General features: G+C 38.7%; 2 protein-coding genes across 5 annotated transcripts; one reads left to right on the top strand and one right to left on the bottom strand.

The window, feature by feature from the left end:
• Positions 1-899: 899 nt before the first annotated feature.
• LOC115797309 (uncharacterized) lies at positions 900-7,109 on the top strand. Its single transcript, XM_030753852.1, has 7 exons — positions 900-1,025; positions 2,454-2,759; positions 3,362-3,619; positions 5,934-6,047; positions 6,147-6,205; positions 6,309-6,383; positions 6,611-7,109. Exons 1-7 carry the CDS (start codon positions 947-949, stop codon positions 6,686-6,688), a joined length of 969 nt encoding a protein of 322 aa, XP_030609712.1. The 5' UTR covers positions 900-946; the 3' UTR covers positions 6,689-7,109.
• A 750-nt stretch (positions 7,110-7,859) lies between these two features.
• Positions 7,860-11,087, bottom strand: LOC115797310 (carcinoembryonic antigen-related cell adhesion molecule 1-like). Of its 4 annotated transcripts, none has more exons than XM_030753853.1 (8): positions 10,995-11,087; positions 9,595-9,825; positions 9,405-9,509; positions 8,901-9,179; positions 8,458-8,673; positions 8,237-8,269; positions 8,103-8,146; positions 7,860-8,002 (listed from the first exon to the last, which is right to left on the bottom strand). In XM_030753853.1, exons 1-7 carry the CDS (start codon positions 11,041-11,043, stop codon positions 8,124-8,126), a joined length of 936 nt encoding a protein of 311 aa, XP_030609713.1. In that variant the 5' UTR covers positions 11,044-11,087; the 3' UTR covers positions 7,860-8,002; positions 8,103-8,123. The 4 variants fall into 4 exon arrangements, with proteins under 4 accessions (XP_030609713.1, XP_030609716.1, XP_030609714.1 ...); XM_030753856.1 differs by having other exon boundaries at positions 8,545-8,673; XM_030753854.1 differs by having other exon boundaries at positions 9,595-9,822; positions 10,995-11,071.
• Between the last annotated feature and the right edge of the window lie 4,128 nt (positions 11,088-15,215).

Below are 15,215 nucleotides of genomic sequence, written 5' to 3'. Positions count from 1 at the left end.
TGGACAAAGCCTTATGGGGCCCATAATGTTTGCCCTTACTTAGCCCACATGGGGCCCACCTATGTATGCTGGCAGGGAGGGATAGGACTGATCATGGGCTGTAGATTTGTCCGTGCAACTCATTTTTATTGATATTATTCAAAATATTTTTTGCAGGCCATGCATCTCATTATATATACATATAGTACATACAGAGAGGATGCTGTGATGGTAATAAGAAACTGAGTCATGACGGAGCGCGCAATTCTTTAAACGTTGTTCAAACCAATTAAAAAAAAATAAAACGTCACTCACTGGACTCTAAGGTTCATTATGCGGATCTATGTTCTTCTCTATTCTGGACATGCAGAGCTGAATAAAGTTTAGGACAGCACTCTCTTATTAAGTTTTAAAAATGTGATTACAGGATGTGGTTATGTTCTTCCTGCTGAAATGTTATTAAATAGGGACTCTAATCTCTGGTCTTATCTTTGCATCTAGCTCACATACAGTTGCTTGCAGCAGTAAATACAGAATTTGTAATTTAAGTTAATTCATAGCAGGACTGAAGTGGAATAATAAGGACCGAGGATTACTTTTGTTTGACATTTTTTTAGTGCTCTTGAATATTTAGGCTACGTTATGTCACCTAATATTTTGGTTTCAGTAAAATCAAGCAGTGCTGTGGGACAGTATAACTGTGTCTTACTGTCTTTTAGAAAATCCTCCTAAATATCTGTTTAACTTTGAGTTTTAATGTGTTCTAGTTGTGTTCTGAACAGTGTGCCTACTTTAATCTTGCTGTATATCAGGACAGCTCATGACCGCTTCTTCTGCTTCTGTGTTGATGGAAACCTCGCCCACTCTCTACTCTCCACCCTCTCACTTTTTTTCTCTGCTCTTACATGTCAAGGCACAGTTTGACAGACAAGAAGAGGAAACAGAAGTTGTTCCTCTCCCCGCGGCGATGGTTGGTGGTCGACTTTTTTATCTTCGCTACTTCTTCATATACAGCATTGTGCTGCTTCACTGGGTCTGTCTCCATTGTAAGTACACCTGTGCTTGCAGATCTTTGTGACGTGTATTTGTTTGCCTCGTGCCCTCTGATACATGCATAGGGTAGAGTATCAAGGTCAAAAGTGATTCTCCTCTTGAGGAGTGACGTGTCTTCCTTGGAAGAAGCCTGCAGTGTATTTTCCTTGTGTGCTTCCAAATGTGTTATTATTGAATGAAACAGCAGCTTTAAAGCCATAATAATAACATGTGTATCTGAAAACTGGGAGCATCAATATTAAAGAAATAAAGACTTCAGTGTTCTTCAGCGCTTAAATAGACTGTGAGCTAAAAATGTAAATAAGTCACATGTTCACTGTGCTCACTGTTTGTTATAAATGTGTTTTACCACTTGAGTATTTATGGCTTCATGAATAATCAAACTTTTATAGCTTGTGGCTGTAAACTGGTAGTTTGGTTTGCATTTTTGCTGCACTGCGTCAGCAGATTTCCTGCTGCATCTGTTTGGAAATCTAATTAAAGCAACTCAAGAACTGATCCTCCTTTCTGTTTCTGTAAAACAAGAAACAACTGAATTTTTATTTCATTTAAAGTGTTGGTTGTATGGAACACTTTATTACATAGTTATACGCTTATATCAAACTTGTCACACAGTACACTGCTATGACAGTATTTTCAGAAACTGTGCTGAAGTAGATGAATGGATCCAAAATGCAACTTGTAGTGACAGAAAAGTACAAAGAAACTAAATCTAGTGCTATGGAAAAAGTTGTGAGTCAGACATGACAATAGCAACAGAAGCATTTCCTGAGTACTCTCCACCAGTTGCAGCAACAGTGGCCGAAAGTGATGAGCTCACATTACAGAGGACAGCTGTAATCTTTGCCCACGAAATTTGCGGTTTCTCTACTTTTTCTTTCAAAATGCTGCAACTTTGGCAATCAGACATACTGATATACTGTTGAAGAAGAAGAAGAAGAAGAAACAGCCTTTATTGTCCCACAGAGGGGAAATTTGGGTATAACAGCAGCCGCAGTTATTATAAATATAAATAAAGATATAATAATTCACACTATTAAGAAAAGAATATATATAAAATCAACAAACAATATTAACCTTTATACTACTAATAATAACACTATATTGTTGTGCTAAAGTATTCATTATTGTTGTAAGTAACTGCTACTGATGAACAAAAGCCACATTTTTTTCTACTCTGTGGTTCAGTTGGGCTTCCTGAAATACAGCCTCTGACATTTTATTTAAATTATTTCAGTTTGTTTTATTCATCCACTGTTCTATTTATCCCAAAATTACAAACTTATTAGTTATTGTTTGTCCAAGAGAAATAATAACAACCTAAAAAAATTAATGGATCCAGACTATGTAATTATTTTTTAACTAAATTTAAATTTTAGTTATGCCACCTCACTCATGTTGTTTGTCTCTGTGTGTTTCAGATGTGGAGGCTTCCAGTGGAAAACGTGTCATTCATAAAGAAGTTGGAGATACTGTGGAGCTTTCAACAGGCTTACTGACTGAAGGTGTGACTGAGGCAAAATGGAAATATGGAGAAATAACAGTTGCAGACAAAGACATCGGTGTTTCTAAAAATTCTCCGTTTAAGGACAGATCAGAGCTAAACTTTGAAGACTTTACTTTAACAGTGAGAAAACTGACTCTTCAAGATTCTGGAGATTTCATTTTTCTTTCATCTGTAAATGACACACAGAGGCCTTCAGTCACCATCACTCTGCAAGTTCATGGTAAGACACTTTTTGATTAAAAAAAGCATCCTAATAACTGTTAATAAAAGGACTTCTGTGACTTATGAAGCTGGCTTTATTTCCTTGTCTTTTACTTTTACTTTGCTTGTGTTGTCTGTGCATGCTCATCCACCAATATATTATTGTTTTAGTACTGATTGTGGATAATACTAAATAAACTGCTTTATTTTATATTTTTGAGCCGACATCTTGAGATAAAGTTTAATTTGTGTATTTGCTCCAATAGCAAATCCTGGAGATTATAGAGACATAGTTCTGTTTTATCATCATTTATTTGGTGGTCATAATTTAACTTTACTTATTTCATGAGGTTTTTAAACTCTTGTTATAATAAAATTATAGTGGTTGCTTTCATTTTTAATGTCTTTTGTTTGGTTTGGTTTTGAGCTGGTTTTTGGTTTTTAGGTTTAGATTAGATGTGACCCACTGACACAGCAGTGAACAACACTCATCTGGATTTAATGAAGTTTGATGTTGTTGATCATTCTAGTTTTATATAACACATTTGCAGAAACGTACTTTAAGCTATGATGTAAAAGGTGACCTGACACACCCTCTTTCTCCTTCTGTTTTCTCACCAGAGACCATGACTAAGAAACCTGGCATAAAAATCAATTCCACCTGGATTCCCTCAAATGAATCATGTAAAGTTTTGCTGGAGTGCAGAGCAACTGGCAATGTCACCTACATCTGGACTGTAGGAAACCAAACACTAACTGGCTCAAAGCAACAATACATCCTCAGGGAGCAGGAAGGAGAGATCACATTCACCTGCACAGTTTCCAGTTATGTCAGTGAGAAGTCTGCATTTGAAACAGTGAAGTGTACACAAGAAGAAAGTAAGTGCAGAGTGTATTTTCTACTTGTTTGTTGTTTGGATTTTTTTTTTTGGGGGGGGGGGGGGGGGGGGGGGGTATGTGATGATGATGATGATTTTATTCATCACCAGTGGTGGTGAATGGAAAACAAACAACAGTACAGGAGACATTAAAAAACTGATGTGGCATATGATTTATTTGCTGTCCCCAAATGCGACATGACCAGGAGTCTTGTGAAGCTGTTAAACGGCAGAGCAGTTTGGCATTACGGATGAATAGAATATACTAAACTGTGCAAAAATCTTGAGCCATCCTTCATTTATTTATAAGTTGCTGGAAAAAAGGAAATATGCTCAGCCATTTATTGAAATCTGCAAATATATATGGATATACAGTCTCCAGCTCTAGTTTGAAAGTCAATATTTGGTGTAACCACCTTTATTCTTTAGCACAGCACATCTTTCTTCTAATTTCTCTAAGCTGTCTTCAGGAATAGTTCTCCAGGCTTCTTGAAGGACATTCAAAGCTCTTCTTTGGATGTTTCTGCCTTTTGTTCAATTTTTCTGTCAAGAATGATCCCACACTGCTTCAATAATGTGGAGGTCTGGGCTCTGAGGAGGCCAATCTATAACTGTTAGTGTTCCACTGTGTGTGTTTCTATCCAGGTTTGTTTTTACTGCATTGGCAGTGTGCTTGCAATCATTGTCATGCTGAAAAAAAAATGAATCTAGATTCTTTCTAGATGGTTTTGCATGGTGGACCAAAATCTGATGATACTTTTCAATATTTATAATTTCATCAATTTTGACAAGATCCCCAACACCACTGACTGAAATGCAGCCCCAAACCATGACAGGGCCTCCATTGTGTTTGACGGACGCTCATAGTTGTACCTCTTTCCTGACCTACTTTGTACTTATTGACAACGATTTGACCATTCTCACAATTTCACTTCCTTAAGAACGATGTCTGGACAGACACATTCCTCTGAGACCATTAATGATGAGGTTTCAGTGAACAGTAGATGCATCCCTCAGGTCTTGTGTCTCTTGTGTTCATTTTTTCCCTATTTCTTCAATACATGTCTTACAGATGCTGTTCATATGCTGCAAAAAGTGTTTTAGGTATTATACTTCAGTTTTTGTCCTCTACTTGTCCAGAACATTCAAAAATTTTAAGACAGACTGCATTTCATTCATAGTATCAACATTTTCAGCTTATCGCACATTGAGAATCGTCTTGTTGGTGCAAAAATATTATTTTATGTCTGTTAAATTGTAGTCATTGGCATTTTTCATAGATTCATCTGAAGAAATGGGTGCAAATTATATAATTTATCATTTTTTGCAACACAGTGGAGTGGTGGTTAGCGCTACTGCCTCACAGCTAGAATGACATCTAGGCCTGGGTTCGATTCCACCTTGGTCCGGGCCTCTCTGTGTGGAGTTTGCATGTTCTCCCTGTGTCTGTGTGGGTTTCCTCCCACAGTCCAAAGACATGCATTTAATGGGGTTAAGTTAATTGGCCAGTCTAAATTGTCTGCCTCTCTGTGTTAGCTCTGTGACAGGCTGGCGACCTGTACAGGGTGGACCCTGCTTCTTGCCCTATGTCAGCTGGGATAGACTCCAGCCCCCCCGCGACTCTGAACAGGATAAGCGGAAGAAGATGGATAATTGGATCTTTGATAAGTTGTCTTTTATGTGTAGACACAACACTGGTTCCTTACTTTAGCCAAGTGCTTTTCGATGCTTTTATGCTTCACGGGTCAGCGTTAATTCAGTTCAATTCAATTTTATTTATATAGCACCACATCACAACAAACAGTCGCCTCAAGGTGTTTTATATTGAAAGGTAAAGATCCTACAATGATTACAGAGAAACTCAACTGTCAAAACAACAGTTTTGACAGTTGAGTATGAGCAAACACTTGGCGACAGTGGGAAGGAAAAACTCCCTTTTTACAGGTTTAACAAACAAAAAAGTTTTTCTGGAGATGTTAATGTGCACGGACTGGACTGAAACTGAGTGAAAAAGCAGCCAATGTCCAAAGAAAAACTTTGAAAGACCTTTAGATCTTTAGCAGATGCCTGAAGAACTATTGCTTAAAAATGCAAGAAAGCCTAGCTCCTTCTAAACAAAATATAAAGAAATGAGGGGTGGCTTGAGACTTTTGCACAATACTGTAGATCACGTGTTGAATATGCGGTTAGAATTCAATTATCATTTAATTCATGAAAATGACATTATTTGCAATAATGTTATTGGTAGTTTTTCAGTTGTTGTCCTCAATCGGGTATTTTGGTTGTTTTTATTTAATTCTGGGCTGTTTTGTCAGGTTTTGCAGAAAAACACTTCGTCCTTTTGGTGAGTGTAGCTGCTGGAACTTTGATGCTTGTCATTATATTCATAACAACTGTGGGACTCTGTTGCTGCAAGAAAAGACATTCTGGTAAGAAACTTTTGAAAATGTCAATTTTTTTTAGCTTCATAATATTAATTGTGTCATATTCAAACAGTTTTCCTGATCTTGTTTTCAAATTGTAACCAGGAAGTGACACAAATGACCTCACTGTGTATGCTGATATTGGTGAGATTACAAATGAAGATGTAAGTACGCTCATACGTTGTGTTTGATAGGAAAATGATGTGTTTCTGAAAATGAAATGCAAGTCTTACTTTAATTATTTTAACTGTGTCTGTCAAATCACAGACGACATCATCTACCATGACTCCTTGCTCGGTGTACGAAACCATTGATGACAGAACCAACACAGTTAAACCTGGGGTAAGAGCAAAGCTTTGTGTCTGAGAGTCTTGTGAGTGTGAATTGATCTCTGTTATCAAAACATATTCTGATATGTAATGCAGGTGGCTGCAATGTACTTTTCCCTACCATATAGGAATATATATAGTGCATTTTCTAATTTATGTAAACAATTGTTAATGTCAGTGCAAACCAAGTAACTGTGGGTTTGATGCCTTTGTTGTTTCATGTTTTTGTCACACATACAGCCACAGACAGTGTACGACAAGATCCAGCTTAATCGTGTGAGGAAAGTTTCAGTGTCACCCTACCAAGAAGTTTCCTAGATGGTGCAAAGCTTTGAATGGCTTTCGTTTGTTTGTCTATTTCTTATATAAACATAAAAAAATGTGGACTATATTATTTTGCTTATAGCAACATAGAAAAAATGGGCAACCCAAGAAAATAAAGGCTAATATGATAAGGAGAGAGGCCACGTGTTCTAAAGGGAGATTAATTATTTTTAGCCTTGAAGATTATATGAAAAAGTGTCATTATTTTTTGATGGTGTAAGATATGAAAACATGTAACATGTTGTTATATGCTGTAAATTTTGTAAATACAGAGTATATTATAATTTTTTTCCTGTGATACATTGAATACCATTAATGCGACTGTAAATTGTTTATTAATGCACATATATATTTAATAATAGTTGGTTACCAATAAGGTTTCACACAGATGCATTGCTGTAAACCTACCTGCACACTCATGGTACTCAGTGCTTAGTCTACTACAGCTGTGATTGATAAAGAGTTAACACTGAATTAACAGGCTTCTTAATCAGTGTATTAACAGTTAACACTGATTCAGCAGTTTTGAACCCTGACTTTCCTCATCCCTGTCACAGTACACCCCTGAACTCGGCATTAACAGCAAACTGTTATATACTCCAAGAGTTCCTCCCACTGTGTCACTGTGGCCGATCCAGCCTAGCGTGAGCCTCAGTTTTGTAGTGACACTGAGTGCAGCACATACATGAATATACTCACAGCTCTGTTTTGCAGCATTGATGGAATAAAGTATTATAAGTGGAAGTAGGTGTGTGATATGGCCAATGTGCTGACTCCCTAGAGGGCATGGATCATAACCATGAGGATTACATCACAGTCATATTTTCACAAATGGACCTTGTACTCATTTGAAATTAACTCACAAGAATGCAATTTTTCATGCGGTAAAATGATTTTGAGTTGGAAAATTATGTTAAACTCTGTTTAATTTTACACAGAGCACCTATAAACAGAACTGTACACAAAATTTTAACAAACACAAAACAATGAATGAACTAAAATAATTAAACCAAACTAGGTGGCTACAGTATATCTTACGTACATAATTATTTCACTTGCATTACCAAACAGATAAGAGAGATTCTCATGAAATGTGACAATATCAAACTTGGTGAATTTGAGTTATGACACAGGATTATTGAACTTTTTTAGTGGCTTGTATTACAGGACACTAAACAGTTCATTATACTGTGGCCATCTTCTGCAGAGTCTGTCAAAACACATTCATTCAGATGCTGGGCTTGTCTTCAGTCTGTGTTCTTGCAGCATGAATATTCTTGTTGAAGCTATTACAAAATTTATGGCTGGCTAGAAATGAAGCAGATAAAACTTGTCATTTTCTTTAAAAAACAAACACATGCATTGTGCATTATGGCTGGCAAAGGACAAAACTGAAACAGAAACTTACTTTTAGACTAAACTCTTTAGCTTACACAGGTGAACACAGTTTTCCTGGAAAATAAAGGTGAATAAATGTGAATAAATGTGAGCGCATGTATCAGTGATCATGTCAGTCTGAGCATTGCTAAATTAATTAGATACCTTTTAGGTCTTGGCATGCAGATTTTATCTTTTCTATAATGAAAAACAGACAATGCCAATATTCATTAATCATTGCTTTAATTAATTTGTTTTTAAATAAAGTGTGAACAAAGAGCTTTGCAAGCATTTATTTATAACACAGTGGATGGCTGTTCCCAAACCTTTAAAGTAAATAAATCGATTTTTAAAAAAGCAAATAAAAATGAAATGCTAATACTAACCACTGTCTCCACTGCTCTCTACTGGATTTATCACAGAGGAGGAAACCAAACGAACATTTTCTTTCGGGGGTGGTGTTTTCCTCTTACCTCCAAAAAAGTAAACTATAATAACTGCGAGGACACCTCCTACAAAGCCTCCAGTGAAAAAAAGAAGAGAAAATCTAGCCCTGGGCTGCGTCTCTGTCGTGGGTGAAGGCTGAGTCGGGCAATTTAAGACTGTGAGGAGAAAACAAAAACATAATCATCAGAAATGTGACTTATTGTGTGTCAATTGGCTCGTCTGATTTAATTTCAACTTATAATAATAATAATGTCTTTAAGCTAAGACTGCATTAATGCCAGTTTCAGATACTGGATCACACATGTTTAATCCTCAACACCTCTGATACTGCGCTTGCATGTCACAGAATGTATACCATTCAACAACTTCCTGCAAATCTTACCATCACACTTTGGAGTGACAGGATTCGATGAAACACTTTCTGTGTTTTGGCTGGAGTTGCAGGTAAAACGGGCAAAGTTCTGTGTTGTGTTGACAAACGCAAAAAGCTGCACAGAGCTGTCGCTGGGATTACTCTTGCTGATGGTGAGCACATCGCGAGGTTCAACACTCCAGGAGAGGTTAACACCGTTATCCCGAGAAGAACAGCGCATCACCATTAAGCAGCCGTTTTCTATAGATGTGCTAGTGATTATCTGGATGGACGGCTGCTGGAGCTTTTCTGCAGGGACGGAGATCAAAATTGTTGATTTCACAAAAAGTAAAGATGCTAAAAAGGCCAGCATGAGACTGCTTAGCTGAACTTTAAACAAAGCAATACATTTGATTTTAGACTGATAAACTTGATATTTGTGCTGCATATACACATTTAAAATAAAGGGAAAGTCTATTTTCTATTTTATTAAATGATGAGAAATAAGCAGTGGTGGACTGATGTGTCACTTACGTTTTACTCTGAGTATGATCTTATTCGCGGTGTCCTCACTGTGGAGAAGGTCTACATTGTATTCTCTGGCATCATCTGTGGTCAGGCTGTGAATTGTTAAGTCACCTAAAGAATAAAATACATTAAAACAACATCAAGAAAGGAATAAAACTGCAATACCTTTGCAACAGAAAAAGTAATAAAATTTAACCTGATGTTGTGTTAAGACTGAGTCTCCCTTTGTACCGAGGGACACGGTCAGTGTTCGTTTTCCCTTTACTATAAGTGGCAATCCAAGTGTTGTTTTTGAATATCGACCACTCAATTTTGGTGAGAGTCCATGATGGGTTGGCTCCTGAGGGCAATGTGATGGTTTCTCCAAGGTACCCGAAGACTTCCTCAGGTGATTTAGCTTGTACAGCTGTTTTTACGTCTAACACTGCTGAAAACAAAAAAATAACATTTTAAACACATTTAGTAACACGGTACTAAAAAAGGAAGGAAAATCTCTTCTCTAAATGCTCTTGACCTTTGATGAGTTTTTAAGAAAGATCAGACTAAACATTTAACCCATCAACTCCACTACTTTGATATCTTTACACATTTTTAACCGTTTATTTTTGTGGAGATTTTTAAATACAGGAGTCGAGGGACTTTGTTTGCTTTCATCTGACTCATCTCTAAATAAGATATTATCATTAAATGCCTAATGATGACTGTCCATCACACAACTACATGATTGTCTATTTCTTGATCAAGCATTACTGAGAAACATCAACGACTGTTTCACATTAAGAGACAATGGGAATGTGTACAGTAACATAAATGATGAGGCTTCAATGTTTAAGAGGAGTTTCATAGTTAACTCAACATTGAAAGACACTAGATGTCCCTGTTCCCCTGGTTTTTGGAATATTTGAACCAGTTTCGATGATAAGTGGTTCAATAGTTGTTTAAATAAAATGTGGAAGAATGTGACAGCACAACAAAGTACAACTCCATTAATATTGAACGTGTGTGTGTGTGTATTTAAATATATGTGTGTGTGTAATGGTTGTCAAGATATTTCAGTTTGGGGCTCTCTAGACACAAAACGTTTTTTTCAGGCTGGGGTACAATAAATATGGAATATAATACATAATCTTTCACCATAAACATCAAAACTTTTCCAAACGAAACCCGTACTGAATGGTCACACTAATAACACACACAATATGAATATATGTTAGTGAACACTAAACATGTGGTGATGCAGTCTCATTTTGAGAAGCGTTACAGTCAAGGACTTCAAAAGCAATACGGAAATGAATCCACATGAACAAAGTTGCGTCTATAACCCACTTGATGCGCAACTTCCTGCTTTTTTCTTGTGTGAACAACAGAAAAACAGCCCTCTATACTAAACTTTCTTCACATAGATCAAGCAAAAGATAAAATGTGACCATTTACATCCATCCTTTTACGGTGTCTGACTCATAGCTTTTGTACTTCTACCTGAGGAAACCATTTTTTAAAACAATTTTCAAAATATTTAAAGCCTTGTTTTTAAGTCTCAAGGTCTGGCACATCTGTGGATGTTAAATAGCTTCAGAAAATGTACACAGGACGTACCTTGAAAGAAAAAAATAAGAAGCGTTGGCAATCTCATAGTAGCCGACATAAAAAAGGCTGCACAAGGTCGAAGTGGCGGCAGCTTCCTACATGTATTTGCTACATTTCACTTCCTATTCCTCTTTCAGCTGCTTCCAGCGTCATCGTCTGTCAGACCAGTTCAATTCTGTTGTGGTATGCAGCCCATTAGAGATAAATAATATCGTCACCCTTTTAAAATAATGGCCAAAGTCATTTTTTAATGAAAATTTCATTTTTGCCTAAATCATCATATTTTCAATGTTTGGTTCAGTTTTTTTCTTTTCTGAAAAACCTGGGAAAAAAATGACTTAGGCCATTATTTTAAGATAGTGACAATATTTAAGATGGAAGCATTAATTAATGATAGGACTTCTTTGAGGTTCTTGTCGGGGTACAATAGACATGATGATGTTTGAAGGAAGCAACTATTGAAGTTAACTCAGAAAGAATCTAAATAAATATCAGTAGTATTGAAAGTAACTGTACACAATATATCTGACAGATGATGACGAATAATTTTTTTCTAATTTTATTTGTAAAGAAATTCACAAAGTCATTACTAGTTACAATTAAAGGAATATTCGGCTCAACAGAGCTGTGACTCTTTGTCGGCCTGGCTACAGCGCTGAAAATTATTTTCTTCAATCTGTGCTGAACAGTAACGCTCTGCATGTCTTCATTACCTCCATGAATTTTCTTCATTTTTTTTCCACATTCCTGAAAGTTCCATCTTCAACATCCTTTGCCCAATATATCTACCCTTTCTCCTCTGTACACATGCAGACCATCTCATCCTTGCCTCGCTAACTTCATCTCCAAAACGCTCCATCTGAGCTATCCCTCTTATATACTCATTTCTAATCCTGTCTATCCCGGTCAGTCCTGATGAAAAAGTATTCACTCTCTACTCACTCTCCAAACTGTGTTAAAGAGTTTGGTCAAAAAGCTCCCTGCCCTCTCAGGCATGCCATCTGGACCAAGTGCCTTTTCACTCTTTATCCTCTTCATAGCTGCCCTCAGTTCCTCACTAATCCTCCACACTTCCTGATTAACTACTGTCTTCCTTCTGTCTTCCTCTTGTTTTCTTTATTAATCAACTTCTCCAAGTACTCCTTGCATGATCTCTCTGCCTAGTCAATCGATACAAGTCCTTTTCTCCTTCCTTAGCGTCCAGCCTCACATACAACTCATTATAAGCCTTTTCCTTTGCCACCTCTCGCTTTGCTCCCAGTATTTCTACTTCCTTCGTCTCCCGACTATCCCACTTTTTCTAAGCCAAACTCTTCCTTTAAATATTTTCCCGTACTTCTTCAGTCAGCTACCCAGTGTCTTTGCCCTCTCTCCTCTGTTCTCTCACCACTTCACCTGTACTTTCCCAGTCATCTGTTAACTCTTCCCTACCACCCAGAGCCTCTCAGCTCCTCCCTGAATGCTGTGCAATATTCTTCCTTCTTCAACTCCCACCATTCAATCCTTACCTTTGTCTTCACTCGCTTCCTCTTGGTTTCTAGAGTCATCTTACAGACTACCATCCAATAACGTCTAGTCTCCCATCTCTTTCAGACTGCACCATCTCAATAAGATGTAGTCCACCTGTGAGTACCTTCCTCCACATGTATGTCACTCAGTGTTCTCTCTTCTTATAGTACATGTTGAATGAAGCCATTTGCATCCTTTTCACCAAATCCACCACCATCTGTCCTTCAACTCCTCACTGGAGGCTTGCCACGTGCCTGTCTGCTTTAAAACCGCTACCACTGTTCCTGTCCCCAAGAAGCCAAGGATCACTGGACTAAATGACTACAGACCTGTGGCACTGACTTCTGTGGTCATGAAGTCATTTGAGCGTCTGGTGCTGTCCCACCTCAAGTCCCTCACAGCCCCCCTTCTGGACCCCCTGCAGTTTGCCTACAGAGCCAACAGGTCTGTGGACGACGCCATCAACCTGACTCTGCACTTCATCCTACAGCATCTGGACTCCCAGGGAACCTACGCCAGGATCCTGTTTGTGGACTTCAGCTCTGCCTTCAACACCATCACCCCTGATCTCCTCCAAGACAAGCTGTCCCAGATGAACGTGCCAGATCCCATCTGCAGGTGGATCATTGACTTCCTGATGAACAGGAAGCAGCACGTGAGGCTGGGGAAGAATGTCTCGGACTCCCGGACCATCAGCACCGGCACTCCTCAGGGCTGTGTCCTCTCTCCTCTGCTCTTCTCCCTGTATACCAACTGCTGCACCTCTGACCACCAGTCTGTCAAGCTTATTAAGTTTGCAGATGACATGACTCTCATCGGACTCATCTCAGACGGGGACGAGTCGGCCTACAGGATGGAGGTCAAACGTCTGGCGTCCTGGTGCAGCCACAATAACCTGGTACTGAACGCCCAGAAGACAGTGGAGATTATAGTGGACTTTAGGAAGCACACAGCCCCTCTACCCTCCATCATCCTGACTGACACCCCCATCACCACAGTGGACTCTTTTCGCTTCCTGGGAACTACCATCACCCAGGACCTCAAGTGGGAGCCCACCATCACCTCTGTCATCAAAAAGGCCCAGCAGAGGATGTACTTCCTGCGGCAGTTGAAGAAATTCAACTTGCCAGCAAGGACCATGGTGCAGTTCTATACTGCCATCATTGAGTCCATCCTTACCTCCTCCATCACTGTGTGGTACGCTGGAGCCACCACTAGGGACAAACAGAGACTACAGCGCGTTGTGCACTCTGCTGAGAAGGTGATTGGCTGTAACCTCCCATCTCTCCAGGACCTGTACACCTCCAGGACACTGGGGCGTGCAGGTCGGATCACAGCCGACCACTCTCACCCTGGGCACAGACTTTTTGACCCTCTCCCCTCAGGCAGGAGGCTACGGTCCATACGGACCAGAACCTCCCGCCATAAGAACAGTTTCTTCCCCTCTGCTGTTGGACTCATGAACAATAACCCTAAGACTGTTACCACCACCCTCCACAAACGCTGATGACCCTATGTCTATGCACCTGTCTGACTGCACTGATGTACATATTAGTGGAATATAGTCTACATTTTTTTATCTTTTAATTAGTCTCTGCACTGTATATTTTGTAATTTTGTAATATTGTGCTATAGTTATAGCTCTAATATCTCTGTATATTTGCAATTTGTATACTTGTATATTGTCTTATAGTTTTTATACTTATTTGTTTTTTTTCTGTAAGCACGAAGTACCGCAGCAATTTCCTAATGCTGTGAACCTGTTCACCCATATGGCAATAAAAACCTTCTGATTCTGATTCTGATTCTGATTCTGCCTCTTTCCTTATCCCTGCTTAACCCTGCTTGAATCCACCTCCAGTGCTCCTGGCCTTGCTTCCCTTCCACCTGGTCTCCTGCACACAGCATATCATCCTTCCATCTCTCTCCCCCTTTACCAGTCATAGCCTCTATATCTAAACTCCCCAGTCTCACCTCCCTTGCCCCTCGCCGCCTCCTAACACACCTTCCACCTGTCTTTGGCCAACAGTAGAACAGTTTCCACCTGGTGGTCAGCAGCACTGGTGGCAGATGTAACCCAGTATGGATTTCCTGTATGGAAATCTTACAGATGATCCACATTTGATTTGTCAAAGTTTTCCACACAATACCCTTCCAGACACAACCCTGTCCATTTATCCAGGCTTGGGACTGGCAGTAGCAGTACACTGACTTGTGTTTCCTGAGACGTTACAGTTTTTTTTTGTTGTAAATTATGAAACCACATAGTAAAACAGGCATGTCATTTAAAAATGTAATGAATGCACTGTGTGTGACATAAAAGATTGTAATAAATATCTTTGTCCTGATGTGTTTATCTCCTTAATTCTAAATATTTCCTCTTTTCAAATTCACCAACAATAACAAAGATTGATGGTTCGGTTGTTACGGTTGTTGTTATGGTATTCGTTTCTTTCTTTGAGTTATTTTATGGTTTCCTTTTAAGTTCTGTAGTGTTCCTATTTTGTATTACTGGTGGTTCCTTAGTATGGAAAATCACAATAAACTTTAGCTAATAACTGGAAATCTGTTACCTCACGATAAGGCGTTATTATATACTCCTACGCATGACAGCTTCACTTCCCTTTTCTCAGTAAGAAGAAGAAAAAAAAAAGCAAACCCACAGCTCAAACATCTTGTGACACATATGAAGTTTGAATGACATCATTTACTAACATATTT

This window comes from Archocentrus centrarchus, chromosome 18 (genome assembly GCF_007364275.1).
Source record: "Archocentrus centrarchus isolate MPI-CPG fArcCen1 chromosome 18, fArcCen1, whole genome shotgun sequence".
In the NCBI taxonomy this organism is placed as follows: domain Eukaryota; kingdom Metazoa; phylum Chordata; class Actinopteri; order Cichliformes; family Cichlidae; genus Archocentrus; species Archocentrus centrarchus.
This window is presented reverse-complemented; position numbering and strand designations above follow the sequence as displayed.